This window comes from Ursus arctos, unplaced genomic scaffold, assembly GCF_023065955.2.
Source record: "Ursus arctos isolate Adak ecotype North America unplaced genomic scaffold, UrsArc2.0 scaffold_16, whole genome shotgun sequence".
In the NCBI taxonomy this organism is placed as follows: Eukaryota; Metazoa; Chordata; class Mammalia; order Carnivora; family Ursidae; genus Ursus; species Ursus arctos.
Genome location: NW_026622830.1, coordinates 25,067,296 through 25,095,100, shown reverse-complemented (window position 1 = coordinate 25,095,100; position 27,805 = coordinate 25,067,296). Strand labels below are relative to the sequence as shown.

Genomic DNA, 27,805 nt, shown 5'->3' with positions numbered 1-27,805 from the left:
TCTCAGAGCCTGGAGGTCCAATCTGGTCTCTCTCCCCACCATTAGTATCAGGGCACTAGCTGTGTCTTCTTCCAGCCAGATTGTTGATGAGGATTGGTCTGTCTTCTTGCTGGCAGGAACCATGCCTCCTCTACAGCCAGGGGGTGGCCCTGTCACCTACCCAGGTCACACGCCACTCTGGCTGGCTTCCCCATGAATTCTGACATGGGCTCCCAGCAGCTGTCCCTCTCTCTCTCTCTGCAGTGTAACCCAGTGATGATCGATGCCATCAAAGTGTCTGCTGCTCACAGGGCCCGCTACTTCTGGGGCAACCTGCCTGGAATGAACAGGTAACAAGGGGCTCAAGGTGGGACAGGTAATAGCCAAGTCAAGTGTAACTAATGATGTGAGCCCTAACTGTGAACTCTTGTGACTCAGAGACCCATTCAAGCCTTCTAGAAAGCACTGGCTTCCCTGAGAAATGGCCGCACCTGAGGTTCAGACCAATTCCTGGTGCCATGTTTGAAGCCTTTTGGGAAGCGCAGCAACCACCTGGAACTCTGAGGCCAGGATTCCTTAGTCTTTTCTGACTCATTCCCACTCTGCCCGTGGGCCAGCTTATTAAAAGTGCCTTGTGCTGGAACAGAGCAGACTGAGTGCTGATTCTTCCGTTACCGCACCTCTTCTTGCTGTTACTGTCCCACTGGGAAAGGCGAAGAGATTGTTGGATGAAGTGATCCCTGGCCATGAGGTCTGTGGTGACCAGCCCAGTGGCAGAGCTGAGACAACCTCTCCCCTTGGACTTTCTTAACCAAGAGCTTTTCCCAACTTCTTATCAATCTCTTCATGTTGAAAGCCACACAGTAAGTGGCTTTGCTGAGGATTCATTATCTCCTCCATGTGGTTTCCAGGGGGAACAACCTGCTAATTAAGATACAAAATATGATGGTAATGTGACATCCCAGACTTGCAAATGAGTTAAGCTTAAAAAAAATTCTCTTTTACAAGGAAATTCTGGAAGCATAATAACTTTCGGGCGTTCAGCAAAGTGTGAACAGAGGGGAGAAGATGCTAGAATAGCTTGTAGGATTTCTGTTGGGTATGTTGCATTTTTATTTGGCTAATCAACCAGTGAAGTGGAAAATGTTCATGCCTGGATGAAGTGGGCTCTTCACTCAACACTCGAGCTCTCATATACTGTGCCAGTCATTGCTCTACATGCTGCCATCTTAGCGGTGAACACATTAGATGTCAGTCTTGGCTCTCATGGAGTTGACGTGCTAATGGGGGACAGGTAGAGAAGACAGTAAATAATTTCATGGTTCTGGCTGGAGGTGAGGGCATTGGAGGAATTGGTGGGGAGGCTTCTCACTCAAGCAGGCCTTAAATGGAGGAATAGAGCTGTGCAGTTATTTGAGGGAAGGAAACATTCTAGGCAGAAGGAATAGGGAAAGGGGTGATGGTGAACAGTGCATTGGGAGACCAGCTCAGAGAACAGTGTTCCAGGGGCCACAGTGGCTGGGACAGTATGGCAGAAGACTCAGAACTATGGGCCAGGTTAAGTGGCATTTGTGAGTCATCGCATGGGAACTCATGAGCCATTTAAGCAGGTGAGAAGGGTATCTCAGGTTCATGGTAGTTGCTCATAGGAGAATAGACAAGAGCAGGATGAGGGCAGCGATGGGGAGAAGAGTGAGGGTGGGTATTCAAAGGAGGGCCCCGATAGGCACCATCCGTACTACTCAGCGCAGTTCAAGTGAGGCTCTGGGGGCTTGGCAGCTCCGGAGTTCTGTGAAACTTAGCAGGAGGGATCAGATTGTGGTTAATATGAGGGTAGGACCTTGGATGTAGGTTACCCGAAAAAAGGACGAGTCTGTAGAGCCTCCAGAGCTTTCTGCCTGAGTCGTGCAAGTACATGAGTGGCAACAGCTGGGCCCTGCAGGGCTCGAGGTTGGGTGACCCAGCCGTTACCTGGTGGCCACAGACCCAAATCCCGCTGTCCGACCCAGCACCTTGGTTCTGTAGATCTCAGTCCTACAGTCAGCACCAGGTAGGCCTGTCTTGTGTCCCCCAGCTCCCTTGGGCTCATGGAAGAGTTGAGATTGGGGATAGGCAGACATTTGAGGCATGGAAGGTGAGGTCAAGGAAATCTCTGACAGAATCCAGGGGAATGTTTTGTGTGATTCAGTGGCCTCTCTTGTGGGCATCATTCATTCTTACATATGATTTCCTTTTGGCCTTGAGGGTCCTTACACAAGGGTTGCTGTGGTGGTCATCAGCTCTGTGCATTCAGACCTTTTGCTGGTTTTCTGCTCTGGAACGCTTAACCACTTGGTTCCTCAAGTTACAGCCCTTCGCCTTCTCAGGCATCTGCCTGCCTCTCTGCATTTGCCAGTTTCAGTGGTGAAAGTTAAGAGTAATTGTTAGTATTGTCAGCCATCTCCTGTCCTTCTTACCTGTACCTCCTGTTAGCCCTGAAACCATCCAGAGGCCGCATCCCCAGCCTAAGCCACCAGATCACGGGTTTGATGGGCTAGTGGCAGTAAGTAGAACCTCAGAGACCTAATCCAAGCTCCTGAGGCCCAGAGAGATGGCCTGACTTGCTCAGGGTCACTCAGTCCATGAGCAGTGGGGCTGGACTGGAGGGGTCTCCTGACTCACTCCAGTGTGCTTTCCTTCATCCTCTCTTGGCAGGAGGGCTCTGACTAATACTAAAATTTGGGAAGGGGGAGCATTCGCTCCTGGACATTGGGCTGCCCCTTCAAGGGGCTAGTCTGTCTCTGGCTTCAGCGTATTGTCTTGTGTTCTTGCCAGGCTCATTTTTGATCAGGTTATTGTAACAGGTTCACTGCCAGAGCACATTTTGCAGTCTTTGGCCCTCATTCCTACCTTGGGAAGCACCTAGCCTTGGCCCCTTTAGACTTGGTAGAAAGTAATGGGTTTTGGATGTTCCCAGGCCTGTGATAGCATCAAAGAATGATAAACTCGAGCTACAGGACTGCTTGGAGTTCAATAGGACAGCAAAGGTAAGATGTGCTAACAAATGGTCTCTGGAAACGCACTTGGTGACCTTCAAGCGAGTACTTGACTTTGGTGTCCAGTTTGTCCCTGCCCCTCCCCCCCACATGACTCCCTGGTGCTGGGCCTCTTTCCCCACTTAATTATTCTGTCCCATCTCAAGGCAAAACCACAGAGTAGGAGAGGTTCTTGATACACAAATAATCACTATGAGAAAAGGTGACTAGACTTTCAATTGTGAATACAGACTCCATAGAGACACAGATAATTTCAGCTCATCTTCCCAGTAATAAATGAGTAAATTTGCTTTTGCTACAAAAATTGTCTACTGTTATAGATAATTACATTAAGACCTCTGTAAACTTAATGTTTACATCATGATAGGTTCCATTCATTCAAAACCCAGTTGGCCATCCTCAGAATCTGGGGGGGGGGGTTACTTTTGCTTAATCCTGCTTGATCCGTAACTCTGGTGTTTTCTTGGCCCCCATGTGATCTCATTCATGGTCACTTTATCTGTTGTTCTCTGTGAGGTTGGTCCTTCCTGTTCATTAACTTCTTGGTTGGTGTTCATGGGAAGCACAGAATGTTCTCACCTTCCAGCTCTCCTTTTCTCATTCCCTCTGTGAGCCCAACCCTGCCTCCTCTCTCCCCGCCTGCCCTCCCTCCTCCATCTTCCCTAGGTGCTTATGAGCTTTGACTTGACCCAGACCCTACCTCCTGTGCTCACTCCATGATGTCGTTTTGTTCTCCAGTTAAAGAAAGTACAGACAATAACCACCAAGTCGAACTCGATCAGACAGGGGAAAAACCAACTTTTCCCTGTTGTCATGAATGGCAAAGAAGATGTTTTGTGGTGCACTGAGCTAGAAAGGTGAGCAGGGCTGCACGTGAAGAGGGATATCACGCAGGCAGAGAGAAAGGGGAGCAAGATGTGGTTAAGGCAGGCAGCACAAATGGTCAGGTGTTTGCCTTAATTCTGCATGGTCTCATTGACCCATGTTAGTGGGGCTGGGAGTAAAGCTTTTCAGAGTTAGTGCTGATTTTCCTGATAGAAATGGCAGAAGGGTGGTGGTGGTGAGGAATCTGAAACATGAGGTCATTTGACCACACCATCTCTCTCTTCCTGCTGTGCTGCCCTGGCATTTACCTGCCCCAGCATGCTGGGCCTCCAGGGCATATGAAGAACCAGCCAAAGAAAACCCCACTGCCTTGGCCATTGGTCTTTCTCAGAAGATTTCCTCTGCCAAGTTGCTGTTTCTAAAGTTGGTTCCTACTTAGCCAAAGTCTGTCTTTTCCTTCCATTTATTTGGCTAAGTTGGCAGTTTAACTGTTTTGATTCAAAGAATCAGCTTTTGGATTTCAATTCTCCTTTTCTGGTTTCATTTTTTTTTCTTTTGTTTTTCCTGTTTATTTTGTTATTGTTACTAGAAATGAAGGAAGGGCTATGAATATTCCTCTTTACATTTTTGGCTGCATCTCAGGGATTTGATAAGAGTATTTTCATTCAAGATATTTCAGTCCTACAACTGGTTTTATTTCCTTAACAGTAGTTTTCTTAGTCTAAAAGCAAGTTCTGATTCATAGAAACTGGCTGGTAACCTTGCCCATTCATCTTGTGGGTTATTTTGTATTTTGAGACCTAAGCCTTACATGCTGGGCTGGCCCTGTGATACTAGGTGGGTGCCCACTTATATAGGCACTATACAGGCCTAAGGTGTTACATCTTTGGCATGTTTCTTAACATCCATTCAGCCATTGGCCCATTGGTGTGCTTTTTAGTATTAGATTGTAAACCTGGGAAAGACTGAGGTCTAGTGTATGTGTAGCCTCTTGCCAGGCCTGGTAGACTCCCTTAGAGGAAGCTCTTGGTATATTTGGTTGCCATCTGCCATTTAAGTCCAACTTGGCCCTTGATCTAACAACTGGCTTTTAAGAGGGAAAGAAAATACAGGATACTTCAGTGTTCTTATGGTTAATTGTCTCAGCATCTCGTGATTCATTTCTGCAGGAGTCCTTATTTCTTATTAAGGAAATTCCCTAACTTTCCTCCTCTTGTGGTTTGAAGGCAGATACATCTGTGTTTGCTTGCTGTCTGGCTTTCTTGCCATTCATTTATTCACTCACTCACTCACATGTGAAAGGTCCACTGAGCACCAGCTATGTTCCAGGAGCATAGTGCTAGTTCTTGGGGATGTATGAAACAGGCATCTTCCTAGAGGAACCGTGCCCTCTGGACCGTCATTTGTATTCTGAAGAACCAGTTGATCTGGGGGTCAACGAGGGCTCATGTGAAGGCCCGGTTGGCCTTATGGAAAGGATGGGGCAAAGGGCTGAAGGAGCAGTGCCATGCTGTTCATGTGAGGATCTCCCAGAGGCAGTAAACGTGCTGGAAGGGTCACTTCTGACTCCCTGTCTTTTTATTCTGGTGCCTCCCCCTCCCCAGGATCTTCGGCTTTCCTGTACACTACACGGATGTGTCCAACATGGGCCGTGGTGCCCGCCAGAAGCTGCTTGGGAGGTCCTGGAGTGTGCCTGTCATCCGACACCTCTTCGCCCCCCTGAAGGACTACTTTGCCTGTGAATAGCCCTCCCAGGCACCCTGAGCCCAGGAGCACTGGGGCACGTGGGGCAGAGCCAGGACCCAGTAGGTACAGCCCAAACTCTGCCCTTCCCCTGCTCAGCATTGTGGGGTCACGCCACATAATCTTGGCAGGAGCAGAGCCTCGTGACCCCTTCTTGGTAGGGGGAGCCCGAGGTGACACCTCCTTGTGCACAATTCAGACCTGGCCGCTAGGAGCGGCCAAACACGGTGCTCATTTTGTCTAATTCGAAATCTTTTAAAACTTGAAGTAGGTAGTAAGCTGGCTTTTTTTCCCTGCTGGGTTTACCGCTCAGAGAAACAACGGCTAAAATACCAAAACCACAGTGTGACAGGTCTCCAATACTCAGGTTAATGCTGAAAAATCACTCAAGACATTTATTACAAGACTGATTTTTTTTTTTTTTTAAACGTCTGTGGCTCCTTACTTCCAGGAGCATACAGTGGTAGACATGTAGCTAAGGGACATTTTAAGGGCCCTGGGTGGTGTTTGTTCTCTAGGGCTAGCAGAAGAGGAAAGGATGCCTGTCTTGAATTTTACCCAGCACGTTCCCTGGCCTCAGTAGAAAGGGCTGGGACCTGCTGTGACCTGCTGGGGTCCATGTAGAGTATTTTCCCTAATGATGATGATTTCAGCAGGGATGACCTCATCATCACATTCAGGGCTACCCTCCCCCCGCCAAACCCAAGGGGACAGCCCCACCCTTAGCTAAATCCCCTCCCAATGACTGCAACAGAACCCTCCGGGGAGCTCAGGAAGTGGTGGGCTGGGTTATCCGCTGCTGTATATTCTGCAGACAGGTGTGGCTTCTCTCGTCTCCCTCTTCGTCCATGTCAAGGGAGCAAAGGAGACAGGTTAGGGAAAGCATCCCCCTCCACCCCCAAAATGCACCCTCCAGACTACTCTGCAGGCACAGGTCCCCACATGAGAAGTAGGACACCCCGAATCCTCAGCCTTTTTCTAAACTGAGCAGCAGTGACAGCCAGAGCAGAAGCACATTCCCCGCCCTTTCCCCTCATCTCAGAGAATGCAGGGGGAAAACTGCAGTAAAAAGCTTGACCCTCCCTCCAGAGATTTTAGAGTCCTTTTGTATCCCATGAAAAGTTTTTAGGGGACCGGGAGGTCGGGCAAGCTGCATTTCAGAAATGCTGTCGTAATGGTTTTTAACAACTTCTACTCTTCTTACTGGTGCTATTTTGTAGAATCAGGAACAACATCGACAGGTTTTGTGGGAATTTTTTATACACTTTTTTTTTTTAAATCACAGACTTCTATTTTTATGTTGTAACATTTTCATATATATATTTTTTTTTTTTGTAACTGGAGCCACATAACAAGTATGGGGAAAAATTGTGCCTTGTTTCAACAGTTTTGCTACTTTTTAGGCTGAAAGATGACAGATGCCTAGAGTTTACCTTATGTTGAATTAAAATCAGTATTTCTCTAACAGTCTGGTGTCCCTTTCCTTTTTTCCAGGTCAGATGGGTGGGATGTTGGGAGGGCTTGGTTAAAGCAGAGAGGTGGGAATTCACGCAGCAAGCACAGAGCAGGAATACCGGTGTGATCCCATGCAGTGGTCTAGAACACTGGTCCCCAAACTCTGGTGTACCAGCCTCTCCTGTGAGGCTCATTAAAGCGGAGATTTCTGGGGCCCAACTTTTTTGTTTGATTCATTATCTCGAGTAGAACCCAAGAATTCTATGCTACCGGTCCAGAGACCACACTGGGCTAGTGAAATGGTTTTCTAAACCTTGGTTCTCAAAACGAAGTTCGTTGAAAGTCTTGAGGGCTGGAACAGCCATCTGACATGCTCTTGGGGAGCTGATCAAGATGATTGACTCAGGAATCCCAGGGCTGCTGCTCCCAGTTCTCCATGCCTTTGTTGGATTCCCTTGCACCTGGTTGCACTGCTCCCAAGTTCTCCTGTCTCAGTCCTTAACCGGGCTGGTTGGGAACGGCCCCATGATTCCAGCCTAGCTCCCTGTGGCCACAGCTCTGTGTGTGGAGCGTGTACCCACTGATCTGCAGTTTACCTGGACCAGCTAGCCCGCTGTCCCAGTCCCCCAGCCCATCCTGCCATAGTCCCGTCACTAGTCTAGCTTTTGGTATCTCTGTGCCTCTCCAGCGGCTCCTTCTGGTCACCTGGTGCCTGTGGACGCACGTGGGATGGATCAACTGGAGTTGAGTTGGATGTGGCAACAGTATGAGCCTCTCGGCTCCTTCAAATGTAAGAAAGGCTCTAATAGCTGTATGCCCTATTAAACTGGAGGATGAGAAGTGTTGTGGGTGAGTCGCCATGGTGAGACCGTTGGCAATTAGCAAGTGGGCCGGCACTCCTCTGAGGTGTTGGGGCCCCAGGGGCCATCTTGTGCATGGTGCTGCACCAAATACCAGGACAGGATGAAGCAAAGTAAACAGCCCCGGCCTCGAAACCCCAAGAGAGGAGGTGGACTCTCCCTCCAGGTGAGGGGCTCTGGTGTTGGCCCAGTCTGTGGGGCAGGCGGGGGTTGGCTTCGGAGCGGCTGTTGGGACAGCTATCTGTTCGTGCACGATGGGGGTTATGTTTGGATCTACGTGATTCCAGGCACAATGGCAAGGGGGGCATCCGAACATTCTGATCTTGGGGATGGGGTTAGACCTTGTGTCATGTGTAGGCCTTTTCAGAAGCAGTCTCCCAGTTTCCTGGGGCTTCAGCCAGGGAGATTTGCATCTCAGGTAAGGACCATAAATCCTGCCTACTTCCTAGGGCTGCTGTGAGGGTTTAAGGGCATGATGTGGGCATGCAGTAAGCCCTCACATGTCCTGGATGGCATTGTGATAACAAAAGCCATTAGTCAATACAGTGTTAATGCCCTGGTGCCGGTAGTGTTGGTGACATCCAGTATTTATCCGTGTTTAATAATAGGATCTTAAAAAGGAAGGGCAGGGCAGTAATCTCCCAGGTGTTCCCCAATAGCTGGGCTGATGATGTCAACTGTAGCGACAGTAGTATTTGGTGTGTTCATCACCGCCCCCCACATCATGTTGGGGTCCCCTTGGTCCTCATCTGCCACCCCAGAGGCCTGCGGAAGGGATCTTGCAGGGACTGGTCCATAGCTGTTTGGTGGAGGGGGGTGGTGGTCATTGCCAGCTGGACGGGGTCTCTAACCCAATCTCAGTCCCTCCAGTTTTCCAGCCAACTGCTTCTTGAATGAAACTGTGTTCAAGGCCTGCACCTGGTCCTTGATGACTCTGCAGCGTGCCTGGGTGTCTGCCCTGTCTTCACCCACTCCTAGCTTGTGACCTTGGGGGTGCTCCATATCCTCTCGGTGCCTTAGTTTGCCCAAGTGTGAAACAGGGATGGTAATAACCTTCTAAGGCTGATTTGTGGATCAAATGATTCAAGGCATGTGAAGCATGTGGGAGAGTGCTGTGGCTAGCAAGCACTGGGTAAATGGCAGCTGCTTTGTTAACTGTTCCTAGCAACCCCGAAGTGAGGCCCTGATTACCATGATTACCTGGAGGGGAACTAAGACTCAGGAAGGTCCCATAACTGACCCAAGGCTACTCAGCCAAAGGCAAAGGACTTGTGAGTTAGAATCTGTTCTGTGAAGCCAAAGTAGTCTGCTGTTTCTTCTTGGTCCCACCTGCACCTGTTTATTTTTGGTGTGTGTGTTTTGTTTTTCTGCTGGGGCTTGAAATTATCTGCTGCCCTGTGCAGCCTGGAGTACAATTTGCCTACCTGCCTTGCTTCTTTCTCTAATTACCTTCTTCCAGCCTACCTCCTCTATCCCTTTTCTTCCCTCCTTTCTGCCTTCTCCTTTCTTCCTTCTTTCTGTTCAACTTTATTGGTTTCTTAAATTATTTTTTATGTAAAATTTCAGATTTATAGAAAAGTTGCAAGACTAGTACAAAGAATTCCTAAATACCTATCACCCAGATTCCTCAAATGCTAACATTCTGCCACGTGTGTTTTGTCATCCTCTCTCTACATTTTTTTTTCCTGAATCACTTGAGAGGAAGTTAGAGATGATGTCTCTTTACCCTTAAATCCTTCAGTGTGTATTTCCTAAAAACCAGAACATTTCCTTACATAACTACAGTATGTTTATCATAATCAGGAAATGAACGTTCATTTACTTCCTTATCTAATCTATAGACCTTATTTAGATTTTGCCAGTTGATGCAAAATGTCTTTATTGAGGAAGATAAATATATATATATTTTCTGGTCTAGTATCCATTCCAGAAACACACATTGCACTTGGTTATTTTTTATTTTTAAAACTTAATTGTGGGCTATACAAACAGCTGTGCATAACTCCTGGTATTTCAGGCCTTATAACCTACCTGTGCTCTGTGAGCATTGGTTCATTCTGAGGCCTCAGCATTGCAGAAGGGAAACAGGCTGGCGTTACGGGAGCTGGCGATTGCTTACATGGAGTCTCTGCACATGCTGTTATCTGCCTGGAACAGCCTCCTTGGCAGTTCTTACAGTCCTCCAGTTCTTACCTTTTCCAGGAAGCCTTCTTTGCCTCCATTCTAGGCAGGATTAGGAGCCATTCCCTCATTTGAGTCCCCCTTCCCTGTGGATATATAGAGAATCTATCTCAGCACAAAACACCCTGTATTAGAATTTATTTTTGTAGTCATCTCCCCTTTGAGCTTGTGAGGTCCCTAAGGCAGCTGAGACCTCCCAACACCATGTTTTTGTTCAGTAAACTTGTCATTGTCATACATTTGGAAAACTTAGGCCTTGAGGTCACAGGTTTTGTTTCGTTTTTGGCAAGGGGATTCACAATTTCTACCTGTGATAACAAGATCACCTCCATGTTAAAACAGTTGCTTAAAGACACATATTAAAGTCTCCACAGCTATTTCTCCTGCTGGGTAGAAACTTTTTTTCTTATTACTCTCTGGCCTTTTGCAGTCAAGGCTGCATCTGACCCATATAACCTTGGCTAGCCGCCTCCTGAGGAAGAAAAGTAGATCACGCGCCCCTTTCCCATCTCTTTGGGAGTAGATCCTGGGAGGGAAATGAGTTTTATTTTGGAGGATCTTGCTCAGAAAACTTAGGTGATGTCTTGTGTTCCCAGAATCAGGTCCAAACTCTAGTCTGGCACTGGAGGCTTTTCTTGACTTGGCTTTCTTGTCTCACCCCCACACTAATGCCCTCCCCCAACCAAAGTAGCCTTTAGGTAATGCTGACGCTAATTGACATTAATGAAATATTGACATTAATCAAAAGGGATTCAGAAACCACTAACATTTACTGAGCACCTACTATGTGCTAGGAGTGGGAGAACTTTACACACATCTCACGTGACGCTCTTAACAGGGTCAGAATTTGAACCCAGACTTGCTTGCTTTGTTACTTATGAAATTCACTTAGCCTGTTGAAAACTTCATGTCCTTGTGTACAAAATGGGGGTAATTCACATGGCCCCACAGCACTTGTGAATGTTTTTTTCCAGGCTTCCAATCAATTCCCTATGATGCTAATATTACCATTATTGCTGTAATCATTTGGCTACTGAGCTCTTTGCTGTATACTCTGTTTGCCGTTTCCTACTCCAAATCTTTTTTTTTTTTTTTAGAGATTTTATTTATTTATTTATTTGACAGACAGCCAGCGAGAGAGGGAACACAAACAGGGGGAGTCGGAGAGAAAGAAGCAGGCTTCCAGCAGAGGAGCCTGATGTGGGTCTTGATCCCAGAACGCGGGGATCATGCCCTGAGCCGAAGGCAGACGCTTAACGACTGCACTACCCAGGCGCCCCTCCTACTCCCAAGTCTTTTGCTAGGTTAACATTTCATCTTTTAGGGCAAATATCATCTCTGGGAAGCCTTCCCACACTGCTCAGGTGAGGTCAGGGCTCCTTGTGATGTACTCTTGGAGCGCTGCCTTCAGGAGACACAACTAGAGGTTCTGGTGGTTAAAATATTGAAATGCTCCCGCCCCAGCTCCCAGGGACTTTGGCAACTAATTGGGTAAGACTTCACCCAGAAGGAGGCTTCCAGGACCCTACTTCATTCAACGTTGGGCTGTTACCCCTGCCCCACATGGCTCCTGCCTAGCACTAAGTCTGGTTGGTAATTAAACAGTGATTTGAGCCCTTGGTCTTGTTCTCTGCCGCTCCTCCTAGACAGGAAACTTTTATTTATTTATTTTTAATTTATTATTTTTTAAGATTTTAAAGTAATCTCTACACTCAACATGGGGCTTGAACTTACAACCCCAAGATCAAGAGTTGCAGGTCGTATCCATTGAGCCAGCCAGACACCTGTTAGACTGGAAAATTTTAAAAGCTCAGAGGCTAGGGGCACTTGGATGGCTGTTGATAGAGCATGTGACTTCTGATCTCGGGTGGTGAGGCTGACGTTGGGCATAGAGCTTACTTAAAACACACACACACTCACACACGTAAACGCTGAGAGCCTATGTCTGGTTTTTGCTCACTATCAAATCCCTTAGGACCTGGTTGATCAGGGAAAATATTTGTGGAGCACATGAATAAGTAATACCTAGACAAAAACCCAGCTTCAGCTTCTGTGATGCTGGGCAAGTCAATTGACCTCTCGAGCCTCAGCTTCCTTTTCTGTAAAGTGGGTTTAATTCATTTTTTCAGCAAGTCAAGCACGGGGACACAAGACTGAGAAGATCCTTGCTTCTGTGGAACTTAAGGAAAGGCAGACAATTAAGGCATAAACAAGATCATTTCACAGGTACTAAGAGGAAAATAAACGGATGATGAGATTACAGGGTCATTACAAAAGTGGTCACAGAACGTGTCTCTGAGGTTACTTTTAAGTTCTTCCTCAAGGCGCCTATCAAGTATCTTTATTATCAAATAACCCATTTTGCTAGAAATTCATTGGAAAACCAATTCTTCTGGCTCCTGTAGTGCAGAATTTGTAACTGGATCCCGCCTTCTAGGCGGAGTCGCACTCGGCCTCAGGTGGGATCTCATTGGCTTCGTCAGACCACGTGATTGAGCGCCTCGGCGGCCGGCGTCCCGCCCCTTGGGGGCCTCAGCCGTCGATCACTGACCAGGCCCCGCCTCCGGCGCGCGGCTGAGTCCCTCTCTATAAAAGGAGCCGGCGCGCAATGACGAGCCTATACGTCGGCGCGTAACGGGGGGGTGCGTGTGAGGTCATCGCGCGGGCGGGCGGGCGGGGTCGGGCGGTTTGAACGAGACGAAGACGGAACCGAAGCCGGGCACAGGCAGCGGACGCGGTCCCGCCGAGAGCCGGTGAGCCGGCTAGTGGGCACGGGGCGGCGGCCGGGGGACGGCCGGGTGGGCCTCGGGCCGGACAGGCGCCCGCGGGGTCTGCGGGCGGTGCCTGGGCCGTTCCCCACAGCGGTGCCCAGCGGGGCGGGTGGGGGAAGGGCGGGGCCGTGACCCGGCGCGCGCGGGCTGGGCTGGGGGCGCGCGCTCAGTTCTGCCAGGGGCGGGGCCTCGGGCCGGAAGTGGGGGCTGCCCCTCGGCGGCGTGGGGGCTTCTGGGCCGCGGCCTAGGTGTGGGACTCCGACAGCGGTAATGAGAGGTTCCGGGTTAGTTGGGCCCTAGTAGGGGGTGTGTGTGGTTGAAGTGAGTCCTGCTGGGAGCTCTGGGGACTCCCACTGTAGGAGGCGGTGTCGCCTGATGGTGAAGAGTTCGGTTTTGAATTCAGACCTGGGTTCCATTCCCTGCTGTGCGACCTTGGGCAAGTGCTTGAACCTCTCGGCCTCAGTTTCCGCATCTGTAAAACGGGGACGACGATAAGACTGTCTGCGGAAAGCTCTTATCACAGCACGTGGCAGAAAGTAAGCCAGCTCAATGGTCTCCTCCTTCCTTTCTTCTCTGGGTATTTGATGAGCGCCTAAATGCTGGGCGCTGTGCTGAGCAAAGGCCTGCTCTCCGGGCGTCTGCATTGTGGTGGGGAGACAGATAGGAACTAAGAAAATGAATACATGGACAAGATAATTTCATATAATTACTATGAAGACAATATAACAGGGTGATATGAACAGTGCTTTCCCAGTCCCTGCTTCACAACTGCCCTGAGGTGCTTCAGGACAGAGTTTGGCTTCTTCCCCATTTTGAGGATGAGGATCCTGAGGCCCACTGAAGGGAAGGTACACCAGGTGTGGCATTCACTTCCCTGTTGTGGAGCTGTAAGATAATAACAGCAGCTCTTTGCTGATTGGGCACTTGTTATGTGGCAGGCATTGTGTTAGGTACTTGATGTGGCACTCTATCATTTAATATCACACTATCGCTAAGAGATCCTATCTTCATTTTACAAATGAGGGACTGAGACTCTGAGAGGTCAGGCGATTTTCTTTATGCTGTCCAGCAGTTGGCTGAAACCACATCAGTGAACATGAGTCCAGGCTTTTAACCTCTATATTATGCTGCCTCCCTGAGAGCTAGTGTGTTTCATTCCAATGTGCCCTTGGTGCTGGTGTGTCAAAGTGCCTAGAACAGTTTCTGGCACAAGGAGAAGCTTAAGACATGATGTGTTTTTCACGAAGTGTTTTCACTTAGATTCTCATTTAATCCTCACCATCACCTTGTGCAGAATATGTTGTTCATCTTTTACAGGTGAGCCATTTGTGATCCAGAAAGGTGAGGTGTTTACTCAGGGTCACATGGCTGTTTTCTGGTGGTGTCTCCCTCCCTTTCTTTCCGTAGGGCTCGATATGGTGCCTTGAAAGTAATAGGGTGCCCCTCAGCCAGCATCCAATCAGAATGGGTTTGAGAACATGCTAGGAGAACTGTTGAGGAGAGCCTGGGGAGGTAAGAGCTTTTTCAAGGCAGTTGAAACCTGGATCACGGAGCCTTTTAAAGGTGAGGCTTGCACAGTGGTCATGGGGTTTTCCATTGAGGCCAAGCAATGGAATCCTTATGGAGGAAGAGTAAGCTGTAGCTAGCTGTAGCTGTAGCCGTAGCCCTGAGAACTAGACTCTGTTTTGACTGCCTGGAAGAGCCAATTAATTGTGAGTCAGTGGATGTTTATTGCATATCCACAGGGTGCCTAACCCAATGTATTTAGTGCTGCAGAGTTTGCGGAGCACATGGGGCCAGGTATTAATGTACTGCTAATGAAAGAGTTTTAAATTATAAGATGATGAAAGGCCATTAACGTTTTCTGAGGTGGGGTGTGGTCAGGAGACACACGTGGCTCAACCAGCTGCTTACATTTTATGGTAGCATGACCCATACAGTACCCAGTGTATGTATGAATGTCACCAAAATAGATTACAAGTGCTTAGCCTGGGACTGTGTTTTTTGTTTAGATGTGTCTCTCCTTGGTACCTGGTAATAGTATGTTGCACACAATATGCATTTCATTTATTCATTCATTCAGAGATTTTAAATAGGGGAGACACTTGATCTGATTTGTGATTCAGAAAATTTGTTGTGGTTGCTATGTAAGAACAGATTAAAGCAGTGAGACTAATTTGAAGGCTGCTGCAGTGGATCCGGATGGGAGATGATGGTAGGTCAAATACCCAGAGAAGAAAGGAAGGAGACGATTGAGCTGGCTTACAGTGTTTGGCACTGGAGGTAGGAGGATGAGTGGGACTAGGTCTCCCCTGCCCTGGATCTTGTTTGTTTAACACCTGTTATGTGTCAGATACCATGCCAAGTATTTTATGTACTTTATCTCATTTAAACCTCACCTCATGATTTTTAGATAGGTGGAATTAACTCATAAGATAACTGAGGTGTATTGAAGTTAAGTAACTTGCCCAGGGTCATACAGCAAAAGAGTGATAGCCTCACACTCAAACACAGATCATCTTGGCTTGAAATCCTCAGGTCTTTTCATAGAGCAAATTGCTTCCTGGCGCAAATCTGGTCTGGGAATGATTCAGAAATGAGAGATAATGACAATCCATTGTGATAATGCCTATCGTAGAGGTTTGAATGAAGTGCTGTGGGAACAGGAATTAATTTCCCCGTGGAGTCAGGAACTAAATTGTGTTGGCTTCTTGTATAAAATGGTTTTATCATCTGAGTTTTAAAATGTAAGAGTGTTGATGGTTTACTTTCTGAAAAAAGTTTATATAGCTACAGTTTTCTGTATTTGACACTGTCCTGCCAACCTGAAAACAAATAGCATTTAACGAGTGCTCACTGTGTGCAAGGCACTGTGCCAAGTGCTGTGGAGGATGGGCAAATGTGGGATACGAGGGCACAGACCTGATAAGTTATTTATCCTGCCAGCTCTGTCAGCCCACTTATAAAAGGGGGATTGGTTGGGTAGATCTCTGTCTCTTCCAGCCCTCACATTCTGTAGCTCTATGACTCATGAGGCTTGCAGCAGACTAGTGTGGGAAGACCAACTCATATACTAGGCACTAGGTGGATGGAAGGAAGTGTCACAAGAGAGCATGGGCTCTCATGATGGTTCCAAGTTTGCTCTGAGTTTTTATTACCCCCCATTGCTAATATTGGTGTCTCAGGAAATGAGGGAAATTATAGGTGTCAAGGTCACTATGAAATCTGGTGATTTATACTTAGTTGTGTGTCCTCATGATAATTGACCAGGAATTTCATTAGGTCTGGATCAACCTGCCCTTCCCTCCTTGCTTGAGTTTTCCTTTCCCACTGTCGGGGAACCAGCAGTCTACCAGCAGTTGGGGTGATCTTTTTCATATGTTGGGGAGCAAGAATTCCTCTCCGCTCCAAGATTCTTCTAGCTGGACTGAGAATCAAATTGACATGAGACAGATGAACAGGAAAAAATAAAAATTAATAGGTGTATGTATGGGGAATCCGCATAGATGGGGATGCCAAAGACAGGCAAAATGAGGTCTATATGTTACTCTCAGGAGAAGCAGGTAAGGGGTCTGGGATTTCAGAGGAAAGGAATGCATTTCAGAGGGTGATAAGAGCAGGTGTTTGGCGATTAGATGTTTGCCCTACCATATGGATGGGTCACTCAGTTTCTCTCTGCTAATACAGCCCCTTATTCTGGGAAAGACCCCCAGTTTAGATTCTTCTCTGTGGTTGCAGGAGGGACAGAAGTTTTTCAGCTCAGCAGGGTCTCAAGTGCCTTCAGTTCAAAATGATCCACTTGCCAAAGTGGCACATTCGGGGGGGGGGTGTCCTGAACCCCTTCACAAACTTAAAGGAGGGTGTGATTCTACCCTGTTTAAATCCCAGTGGATTCCTTAACAATTACAGAATAAAATCGAAACTCCTTACCATGGCCTGCTGAGTCCTAATATGATCTGGCCTCGTTACTTCTTTTCCCACTTCTGTTCCTGTTCTCCCTCTTGCCTGTTGGGTTACAGCCACCTTTCACATCTCCATGTGGCTGCTACCTTCTGATTGTCAAGCTCAAACGCCAACTCAGAGAGACTTTCCCTGACCACATTCCCCACCACTTCCATTTCCTAAATGGTCTACAGGAGATGACATTTGTTTGTGTATTTGGTCCGTGTCAGACTTCCACTACTAGAACATGAACCATCTGTGGACTGGCAACTTGGCTCTCTTGCTTATCCGTTTCCTTGGCCCTAGAAGGGTGCTTGGTAAACATTTGTTGACTGAATGAGGATGGTGATGGCATCCATATTTAACAGCATTTTAAGTTACTGTGTTTCTGTGTGTTTGTTGTTTTGAATTTGAAAGCCTAGCAGAACAATGAAGGGCACCATTTTCTAGTGGCAGGGAAAGAATGTGGCTGGCAGGGCTGCGCAGGTTTGGCTGCCCGTTCCTGGGGCTTCTGAGTTGAGCCTCTCTTTCCTCATCTGTAAAATGAGGAGAATGAGGTGAGCCTTGCAGGAAGTTGTCAGGGTAAATGACAAGTATCTGTGAAGCTCCTCAGATGTCTTCCTGTCCCCAGGTGCTTCAGGAGAGTATTAGTACCAAGGACCCTTCACTGTAAGGTCATTTCCCACCATGTTTGTAGTAGGTTCTTGAAAAGTTTATTTACTATTTTGATTATAAAAAGTGGGTATAGTCTTTAAAGAAAAGTTGGAAAAAGTTAACTGTAAAAAGGAATTAATAAAGGCCCACCATCTGAAGGAAACTGCTGTGAACATTTTGACATTAATGGATAAGTTTTCTGAACAGAGAACGTTGTTTGTGCATCAGCCTCCTTCATAGAGCATTTATATTTTTAAAGATTTTATTTATGAGAGAGAGTGAGAGAGCATGAGCAGGGGGTAGGGCAGAGGGAGCAGCAGACTCTCTGCTGAGCAAGGAGCCCAATGTGGGCCTTCATCCCAGGACTCTGGGATCATGACCTGAGCTGAAGACAGACGCCTAACTGACTGAGCCACCCAGGCGTCCCCTTCATAGAGCATTTAATCATCTCTTTACTTAGTGTCTCTGGTTCCTTAAAATTTAATACTAATCACATTAGAATGGGGCCTAACTTTTAGGCTGGCGGTGGTTGGACAGTTCATTTAGGGTTATGCTTATGTGTGGCAGTCCAAGTTCCTGACTGGAATCCTAGTGTCTGATTTGGCCTCTTGGGCAAGAAGGCGAGGCTTGAAAATTGAGTCTACTACGGATCTGCTCTGGGTGACTGACTCTTCAGGAAATGCTTGCTCTCCCTTGCATGCCTAATAACGTAAGCCCTTCTCTTTTCCTCACGTATTGTAGAAGATGGCAGTAAACGTATATTCAACATCAGTCACCAGTGATAACCTAAGTCGACATGACATGCTGGCCTGGATCAATGAGTCTCTGCAGCTGAGTCTGACGAAGATCGAACAGTTGTGCTCAGGTAAGAGAAATCCAGTAGACCATTTTTCCAGTAAAGCCTTCAGGTCCTTCAGGAATGTACAGGCCTGTATCTGACTGCAGAGGCCACGGGTTTAGGTTGTGTGTCAGGGCTGCCCTGTTTATTCCTTTCAGCCCCACCCCAGTTCCATTTCTGGAAGGAACGATGCTGAGAGTGGATGTGCTTCTGTGCCACCATCTTTACTTTCCGAGGCCTGCCGCTTAGCCCAGCTTCTCCATCTGCACCCTTGTGCATCCAGATTTGAAATGTTTTCTTTGAAGATGACAATTGTAACTGTTCTAGTTTAATATTAGCTTTATCAGTGGCATATCTTATTCCCAAGTAGCAAAGTCAGGCAAATGCCATTCCAGCCACAATTTTATCGAACTGTTATTTAATAAGGATTTTACAGAGAAGTAATGATTTAGAACAAGAATAGAAACATGGTTTGTTTGTTTGTTTTTCTGTGTACACTAATTGACATTTAAAAAACTAGAAAGAAGAAAATAAAAAATGCTGATAGTTCCATTATTCAGGGAAAGCCGCTGTTGGGATGTTTTCTTTCACTTTTCTGTGCGCATATGTATTTGTGTATATCCCAGCTTTTCTCAGTTAACTATATTGTGGATATTCTTGAGTGTCATTCATTATCATAAAAATAACTTATTTTTAATGGCTGTGTGCTATTTCTGTGGATATGCTGGAGTTGTTTAATATCTTCCTGATTTGGGAACATTTAGGTGGTTTCTGATTTTTCCATAGTGATTTCTAGAAATGGAATTAACTCGATCAAAGGGTATGGACTCTAGGTTCTTGGTAATTATTTTTTGTGAAGATGTTATTGGTTTCTACTTCCTCTAAAGACTTCCTGTCTCACCTTTGGGGGTTCTGCTGACTTCCCGATTCTCCTCACATGATAAGGATTGTGTTGGAATTACCAGACTGGGTCTACCACAGATAGAGGTGGTGTTAAGAATATGCCAGAGGAATGAGATGTACATCTTGCTGCTACTTCAGTTCTTACCCTATTTGTGGGAGAGAATTAGAATTATTCCTGGTTGTAACAACAATGGCCATTTAGCTAAACACTTAACATGCCAGGGTCATGTAAATGCTTTTCCAATATCTCTTCATGCAATTCTCACTATACCTCCCATGAAGTAGAGATGTTTATTAACCCCAGTTTACAAATGAGGAAATGGACTTAGAGAAACTGAGTAACAAGTCCTGGGCTTATACGACAAAGAACAGAATTGAGACTTGAACCTTTGTTCAAATCAAGAGCTATATTATTCAATCCCCGTGCCCTACTTGCTCTCCACACTTTTCCTTTACTGGTGCCATTTGGATTTATTTATTTATGAATGATTTGTGATTTTATTTTTAATTGATCTGTATATCCAGCATGGGGCTCAAACTTGCAACCCTGAGATCAAGAGTGCATGCTCCACCGATTGAGTCAGCCAGGCAGCCCCATTTAGATTGGTTTAAAATTATTGCTTTTGGGGTGCCCGGGTGGCTCAGTTGGTTGTGTGTCTGACTCGTGATTTTGTTTCATGTCAGGATCTCAGGGTCATGGGAACAAGCCCTGTGTCAGGCTCCGAACTCAGGGGGGCGTCTGCTTGAGAATGTCTCTTTGTCTCCTTCTGCCCCTCCCCCTGCTCATGCATGCTCAAGCGCACGTGCTCTCTCTCTCTCAAATTAATAAATAAAAAAATAAAATTACTGCTTTCATTTATATGATTTTTTAAATAAAATGAATTCAGCTTCTGTACTTTCTTATATCATAGCTGGATCCTAGTCTTGCTCTTAGTTTCATTTGCTCATCTTGTTATATCCTCTGAGGTTTAATTTCCATTTTGCAGATGGTCAGGGGGAGGCTCCATGCAAAGTTGTATAGTGAAAAGATGGTGCTCGTGAGTCATGCTAGTTTCTCACTAGTTACTTTAGTTGTAGCAGGGACAGGTTAGTTGTAGGCACAGGTTGTTAGCTTTAGATCTGTACTGCCTCCCCCCCAGTTTCTGTTTTGTTTCCTCAGTCCCATCACCACATCCTCATTTGTTTGAGGCTCTTAAAGCACTTGTTTGCCCCATGATTTGTGACTAATGTGGGGATGAGGTCATCCCAGTTTTCATTGGAGCCAGCTTTTTCACCAACAGTTTCTCCCTAAAATTTACCTCTTTCCTTAAAATACTCTGAAATATATTTCACTTAATTGGAAAATCGGATCTCTCTTTTTTAAAAGATGTATTTATTTTTAGAGGGAGAGAGCATGTGGGCTTGGGTGGGGGAGGAGCAGAGAGAGGGAGAGAGAGAATCTCAAGCAGAGAGAGGGAGAGAGAATTTCAAGCAGACTCCTTGCTAGGCTCCATCTCACAATACTGAAATCATGACTTGAGCCAAAATCAAGAGTTGGATGCTAACCGACTGAGCCACCCGGGTATCCCTAGATAGCTTTTAATGTGTAGATAAGTGGTACATTATGGGCTCCAGATTTATCTCATTCAGACAGGGAGCTGTTGTGGGTAGTCAGGACTGGGTATGAAGAGGCTTCAGTCTGCAAGTCATGTGATTTTGGACGAGTCCCTTAATGTTCTAGTTCCTCATTTGTGAACTGGAGTAGTAGGACTAGGCCTACCTGTAAAAATAGCTCTCAGATACTGATTCTGTGCCAGACTCTGGACGTGTAGATCCCTCAAGGGAGTGTGCATATGCTCATCTTACGGATGAAGAGACTGCCCGTGGGCACGGCTTATGGGTTACAGAGCCTGCTTTGGAACCCAGATCTTTGTGACCACAGAACTTACACTCTTTCTGCTGCATACGTGCTATCTTTTTTTTTTTTTTCATATTATATCTTTTTAAAAGAAGCATTTGGAAGAGAGTTAAACAAATGTAAATTACATATAATTAATTACAATGATATTGTCTTATTAAAAATCCCTGTGAAGAATTTCAGCTTTGCAAGCTGCCTGCCATTTTCTCATCCTGGATAAAGTAAGTGCTTTTCCGCAGCAGAAAGTGCTAAGTGCAGGACCCTTAACTGTGATTTGTAAGCAAACTTTTATTCATTCATAGCTAGTTTTCCTCTCAGAGTTGTATATGACTTCTCTCCAAGTATGTAGACGGTTGTATCGTGTTTCACATTGATGTTTAGAAAACCAGGTCTCAGTTTTCAGTATGAGACCAAACAGGATGAGCTGCAGACACTGTGTCCCTGGAGAAGGCCTGCTGCCAGGGGATTGGAGTCCTAGAGAAAGTAAGGTTCCTTAGACCCTTGCATTTTCTGAGGCCTAAGCAGCATCCTAGTAGCCTTTAACACTGGTGCCTGGTCCCTCCCAGTCTTATCTCTGATGAGCAGAGGATCAGGCTGGCTAGAATTTTCTATGAAACCCAAGCCTTGAAGGGTAGAAATAGGTTTTCTTCTTGAGAGAGCAAAGCTCTGAGGTCCTACACTGTTAATGTGCTGGTTGCCTATGAAATGGCTGAGTTTTGTCAGCATTGTGACCCCACCCCATCCCGCCCCACCCCACCCACCCTAACAGTGAAATAAGCCTTTGCTGGGCTCTTGTGAGGTAAGGGGAGGGTAACTTTCAGTCACAGTTGGTAGGTTGTTTCAAGATGCATTTCCATTCCATAGTCTCCCTGTTTTGGGGAGCTATTTATCAAGTATTTTGGAAAGATAGTCATCAAGGTAAAAACCCTGATCCCTGAAAATGGTTTGGATGAGGGATTGCTTGTATCAGAAAGGAGATGCTGGTTGCTTTTTGTCAACCACTCCTCTGTTCCCTCAGTTCCATTCCATATTCAAGCCTTCTGCATATTTCCAAGGACCTAACATGGTTCTTTGAATCTGGAGTGGCCCTCACTGAGTGTTCTCAGCTCCCCCTTCTCTTCTTGTCTTCTCCGCTCTAGCCTGGCCTCCAGAGTTCTGTGCTGCACAGAGTAAGAGAGGTTCGTGGTATGCAGACACTACCCAGCAAATGCTAGATTTCCTTATTTCTCAGCTTGTTGTAGGGGCCCCTGAGTTTCTCTAAAATGGCCTGTCAGTCTTGCTCATGCTGCTCTGAGTGTAACCAGGCCTCCCCCACTTCGTTTTCTCCTCAAGTTAGCTCCCTTTTCCAGACACTCCATTTGGCCTATGATTCCACCATTCATTTCCAGTGTTGCAGGCCTCCAAAGAGACTAATACACCCAGTTCTGAATGTCTTCTAATGGGTGTTTTGGATCTAGCCCCCTCTCTGTTTGTTCACTGTTGCCACAGTGGCCTCCTCACCAGGCACATGTTCCCTCCAGGTCCCCCCCCACCCCACCCAACCCGGGTTCCCCTGCCCCCACTCTGGCGCCACAGTCTGTAGCCTTTCTTAGAGACCGTTTTTATTGAGTCACTCCTCTGCTCAAGGAAGGATCTCTTCCAACTTTTTTGCCTGACTCTTCAAGTACCTCCTAGTTTTTCTTTGCCTTAATTAAAACAAAACAAAAGACAAACTTTTCTAATTATAAGTTATTAGGTCTTATGAAACATACTAAGAAGAAAACTATAATCTGCTGTAATGTCACAAGCCTAGTGGTAGTCGTTCTCTTTTAGATGTATTTTTATCCCCTAATTATGGCTTTATTTATTCAGCACTTATCATAGGCCAGGCACTTTCCAAAGTGCTTTACATATATAATCTGGAAGGTAAAAACTATCATCCCCATTTTATAGATGGAGAAACTGAGGCATATTGAGGTTAAACAGCTTGCCCAAGGTCATTTATTGTAGCTGTACTTTCAGTATTTAGCTATAATTATTAAACATAATCGAGATACACTGTATATATAGTTCTTATTTTTTGAATATTTTGAAATAACCGAAGGTCTCAAAATGGTTTAAAATTCAAAAGAAACAAAAAGATAAACAGTGAAGAGTTTCCTCTTTAACCCTGTCAGCTAGCCACCCTGCTAGCTGCTCCAGAGAGAGTGTATATGTATAAGCAAAAACATCTGTCCATATTTTGTGTTTTTTCCCCTTTTTTACACAGATGGTAGCATGTTTAATCATACTATATATATTCTAGAAGGTATTTCATATTAGTATATCAGATGCCACTTTTTTTTTTTTTTTTGGCTATGTAGATTCTAATTTCCTTGCAGCAGTCCCCTATCAATGGACATTTGGTTTCTTTCCAGTTTGTTGCTCTTACAGACCATTACATTAAGTAACAAGCACACGTGTATGCTGGACAGTTTTGTTTCCTGCTTTTATTTTTATTTTTTTTTAAAGATTTTATTTATTTATTCGATAGAGAGAGAGCCAGCGAGAGAGGGAACACAAGCAGGGGGAGTGGGAGAGGAAGAAGCAGGCTCCCAGCGGAGGAGCCCGATGTGGGACTCGATCCCATAACGCCGGGATCACGCCCTGAGCCGAAGGCAGGCGCTTAACCGCTGTGCTACCCAGGCACCCTGTTTCCTGCTTTTAAAATTAAAATATGATTATTTTTCTCATGTTAAAATATTTTGAGACTGATTTTTAATGTCTGCATTAATGACTCCTCATAGCCCCCTGTTTCCAAATTTTATTCATCCTTTAAGATGACTCAGACCTCGCCTGTTCCCTAAAGTCTGAACATGCTTACATTTAGTTGTCAGTGTGTTTCCTGTGTGCTGTTAGAACTTTGGGAGCTTTTCACCTGGAGTCTTCTTACAGGGAAGGGAAGCATCTCTTCTGTATTGAGTGTTGGCTACGGTTTTCATCTAATTCTCCGGGGGTCTTTGGACATGAAGGGGTTGAGAGCCAGTGCACTTGAGTGTGAGGTTTTGGAAAGGGGGTTGCCTCGTTTAGTGTTCTCTGCTTGCAGCATGGAACTTGGTAGGGTGAGGCCACAGCAACCGGTGAGGCCACAGCAGCCGGTGAGACTTGATAGTTGACGCAGTGACATACAGCTGGTCCTGTCCTAAGTCTGTCTGCATCCTCAGGCCACAGATTATGTGGGCCCGTTCTTCTGTCACAGATCAGTGGGTCAGCAGCCATCTGAGAGAGACCCTGCTTGTGTTGCCAACCTTTGTTGTTAAGGCAGACTGGAAGGCAGGCTCCTTTTTAACCTGTTCTGTACCCAGTTGGGACATTTATAGGCCAGGAGTTTTCAGCCCTTTTGTGAAAAGGAGCTGATAGATTTTTTTTCCCTTTAAACATTTACCTTCTTTTTTTGTGTTCCGATAATAAAGTAATATTTACTGGGGCACTTAGCTGGCTCAGTGGAGCATGTGATGTGACTCTTAGTGAGTTCAACCCCCATGTTGGGTGTAGAGTTTACTTAAAATGTTAAAAATAAAAATATTATTTAGTGTAGTACATAATTGAATATCTAAAACATAGAATGCACTCATTACCACCCTCCAGAGATGGCCACTGTTCAGTCATGTTTGATCCACAAAACAGTAATTTCATATGGTTTAACCTGATTCATTGTGTTTTTTTCTATGCATATATATATATGTATATATGTATTAGAAAGGCTGTTTTTATATATATGAAGACATTTTATAGGTATGTTTTTGTATCTTGATTTTCCTTTTAATATTAAATCTTGAGTCCCCCCCCCCCAAATGTATTTTGAATGCTTGCATAATATTGTCTCAGGCAGCTGGTGTGCTAATTGATTGCTTCTACTGTTGGACATAAAGGTTGCTTTCGTTTTTTACTCCTGTGAGTAGTTCGCTAGCCAGTTTTGTAAGTGAATCTTTGCCCTATTCTTTTTTAATTACTTCCTTAGGCTGAATCCCCATGTGTTTATTAACCACTTATATTTCTTTTGTGAATTGTCGGATTGCTTTGTCCATTTTTAATGATGTCTTAATGTTTGTCTTTATGTATCATCCCTCCGTTTCAGCCAGTTACAGCATGGTATGTCTTTTCCCCCCATCCAGGAAATGCTTCTTTATTCAGCTACAGGGTGTTGTAAGAGGATGTCTGATAACACTGTGGAAAAGAGCAGTGGACCGGGAGTCAGGATACCTGGGGTCTGGTCCTAAGCTTGGTCTCTGGCCTCTGTGGTCTTAGGCCACAGTTTTTTGTCCTCCGTTTTTAAATTTATAATGGCTCTAAGGATTCTTCTAGCTCTAAAATGAAAGAACTGTGATAATTCTTCAAGCAAGTTTTTTTTTTTCTTTTTTAAAGATTTTATTTGAGAAAGAGAGAGCATGAGCACGGGGGAGGGGTAGAGGGAGAGGGAGAAGCAGACTCCCCACTGAACAGGGAGCCCCCACGAGACTTGATCCCAGGGCCCTAGGATCATGACCTGAGCCCAAAGCAGACGCCCAACCAACTGAGCCACCCAGGCTCCCCAAGCAAGTTTTTGTGAGAAGCAGATGACTGCTGCTTTTAAGTGGTTGTGGTTGACTTTAGCGGGAAGTCAATGGCTGGCTTGAGAATAGTGTATATTTAGTAAATGCACATGATTTTGCTGTTTCAGAAAAATATCTTTCATGTATAACACAGTGCTGTGGGTATAGATGCTTAATAGATTATATTGTGTGTGTGTGTGTGCAGTTGTGCACGTTTTGAATTGATTTGTATGCATCAGGATCCAAACATTGCAATTGGTAAATTATGACTTTAAAATCTCTTTTAAAATATAACAAGGGCGCCTGGGTGGCTAAGTTGGTTAAGCGGCCAACTCTGGATCTTAGCTCAGGTCTTGATCTCAGGATCGAGAGTTCAAGCCCTGCGTTGGGCTCCGTGCTGGGTGTGGAGCCTAAAAGTAAATAAATAAATAAATAAATAATAAAAATAAATAAAATGTAACAGATTACCCTTCTTTATGCTATGAGTTTGTTAAAGAAACTGGGTCATTGTCCTCTAGAATTTAGGAAGCTATTTGTGTCCCTATTTTAAAAATATAAATATTGCTAATTCAGTGCCTGGTACATAGAATTCCTTCAGTATATTTTTGTTGGCGAAGGAAGTAAATTGGGCACCTGGAAAACCAGGCTTTCACTTTTTGATGCTATTTTTCTACTCAGAATGTCACTTTGGTCACTGAGGTGCTTCTGCTCTTTGCATCTTCTTTCCAAAAATAATGATAATGGCACTGTTTATGCCAGAATTGGCAGGGAGCCAGATTGGTCTGATTTAAAGTAAGTTGAATATGCATATGATGGCAGTCTCGTTCTGCAGAACACCTTTTGCTTAGTCACTGGATTTCTTGCCTCCTTCCCTGGCTGTTTCCTTTGGCACATCAGCCCTGCAAGGGCACTAAGTACACAGTTGAAGCCGACCCTGTCTTAGGAGGGTGCAGTTTGATAGGCATTAGGGAAATTACATTCATGGAAATTTTAAGCACAAAGAAAATGGAGGTGGTGATGGGAAAGAATGGGCAAGTGGGGGAAGGAATGGAATTGGAAAGAAATGGGATGAAATATATGTAATAACTTTCTATAGTTGCTTTTAAAATAAAAAAAAATAAGGGGAGGAACAAAAAAATTTCTTGTATTTAACTTTGTTTTTAATAACTGATAGGTTAAGTTTATTTAGAGATGTAAAACCTCAGGGAGACAGACATCTTAGAAAAACATTTATTTAACCTAGGTCAGGGGATGGATCTTTGAAATACTTGGGAAATCCCTACTCCTGCCAATGGGGAGGAGGTTGTGTCCTTGCAAAAAATCAGACGGAATCACTTCTGTTTCCCTTTCTCTTCTAGGGGTTCATTTTTCTTTGTAGTGGTCATTTTATTGTCATGCTTGTTTCTTAAGTTTTAACATTTCGTAGCAGTATTTCTTCTTTCCTCATCACAGGCTTCCAGATTGCAAGTATGTTAGAACTTAGGTGAAACCTGTCTTGTTATAGATTTTGAGAAATTGACTCTGATGTCAAGTGGTAATGAAGTTTTTGGGTTTTGTGGTTCACTTTTTTTTAATTTATTTTATTTTTCATTTTATTTTTTTTTAAGATTTTATTTATTCATTTGACAGAGATAGAGACAGCCAGCGAGAGAGGGAACACAAGCAGGGGGAGTGGGAGAGGAAGAAGCAGGCTCATAGTGGAAGAGCCTGATGTGGGGCTCGATCCCATAACGCCGGGATCACGCCCTGAGCCGAAGGCAGACGCTTAACCGCTGTGCCACCCAGGCGCCCCATGTGGTTCACTTTTTTTTTTAAAGTTGTTGTTATTGTGAGTAAACTCTGCCGCCAACATGGGGCTTGAACTCACGACACCAAGATCAAGAGTCACATGCTCTACTGATTGAGCCAGCCAGGCGCCCCAATATAGGTCCACTTTACAACTTTTTAAATTGTATGTGGGTTAAGTAGGTTTGGGGAAAAGTTCATCTTGCTTCTTTATTTATTTATTTTAAAGATTTATTTATTATAGAGAGTGCATGGGGGTGGGAAGCAAGCAGAGGGAGAGAGAGGCTCTCAGGCTGACTCCCCACTGAGTGTGGAGCCCAACCTGGGATTGGGGAGGGGGGCGCTCGATCTCACAACTCTGAGATCATGACCTGAGCTGAAATCAAG

At 45.4% G+C, this 27,805-nt stretch overlaps 2 protein-coding genes across 13 annotated transcripts in view; both read left to right on the top strand.

The window, feature by feature from the left end:
- The window catches only part of DNMT3B (DNA methyltransferase 3 beta), a 40,108-nt gene extending 33,059 nt beyond the window's left edge, over positions 1-7,049 (top strand). For 2 of the 7 annotated variants that reach the window (XM_044385765.3, XM_026503281.4), the window contains 4 exons: positions 244-329; positions 2,936-3,005; positions 3,753-3,871; positions 5,444-7,049. In XM_044385765.3, coding sequence (XP_044241700.1) covers positions 244-329; positions 2,936-3,005; positions 3,753-3,871; positions 5,444-5,585 — 417 coding nt within the window. In that variant the 3' untranslated portion in view covers positions 5,586-7,049. Of the gene's footprint in view, positions 1-243; positions 330-417; positions 623-2,935; positions 3,006-3,752; positions 3,872-5,443 lie in introns of those variants that run through there. The other 5 variants (XM_048222392.2, XM_048222391.2, XM_048222393.2 and 2 more) reach the window with 3 other exon arrangements.
- A 5,574-nt stretch (positions 7,050-12,623) lies between these two features.
- The window catches only part of MAPRE1 (microtubule associated protein RP/EB family member 1), a 28,992-nt gene continuing 13,810 nt past the window's right edge, over positions 12,624-27,805 (top strand). The window contains exons 1-2 of one of the 6 annotated variants that reach the window (XM_026503286.4): positions 12,624-12,831; positions 18,187-18,310. In XM_026503286.4, the coding sequence (XP_026359071.1) occupies positions 18,190-18,310 (121 nt within the window). In that variant the 5' untranslated portion in view covers positions 12,624-12,831; positions 18,187-18,189. Of the gene's footprint in view, positions 12,832-13,032; positions 13,386-18,186; positions 18,311-27,805 lie in introns of those variants that run through there. The other 5 variants (XM_057312593.1, XM_057312596.1, XM_026503287.4 and 2 more) reach the window with 5 other exon arrangements.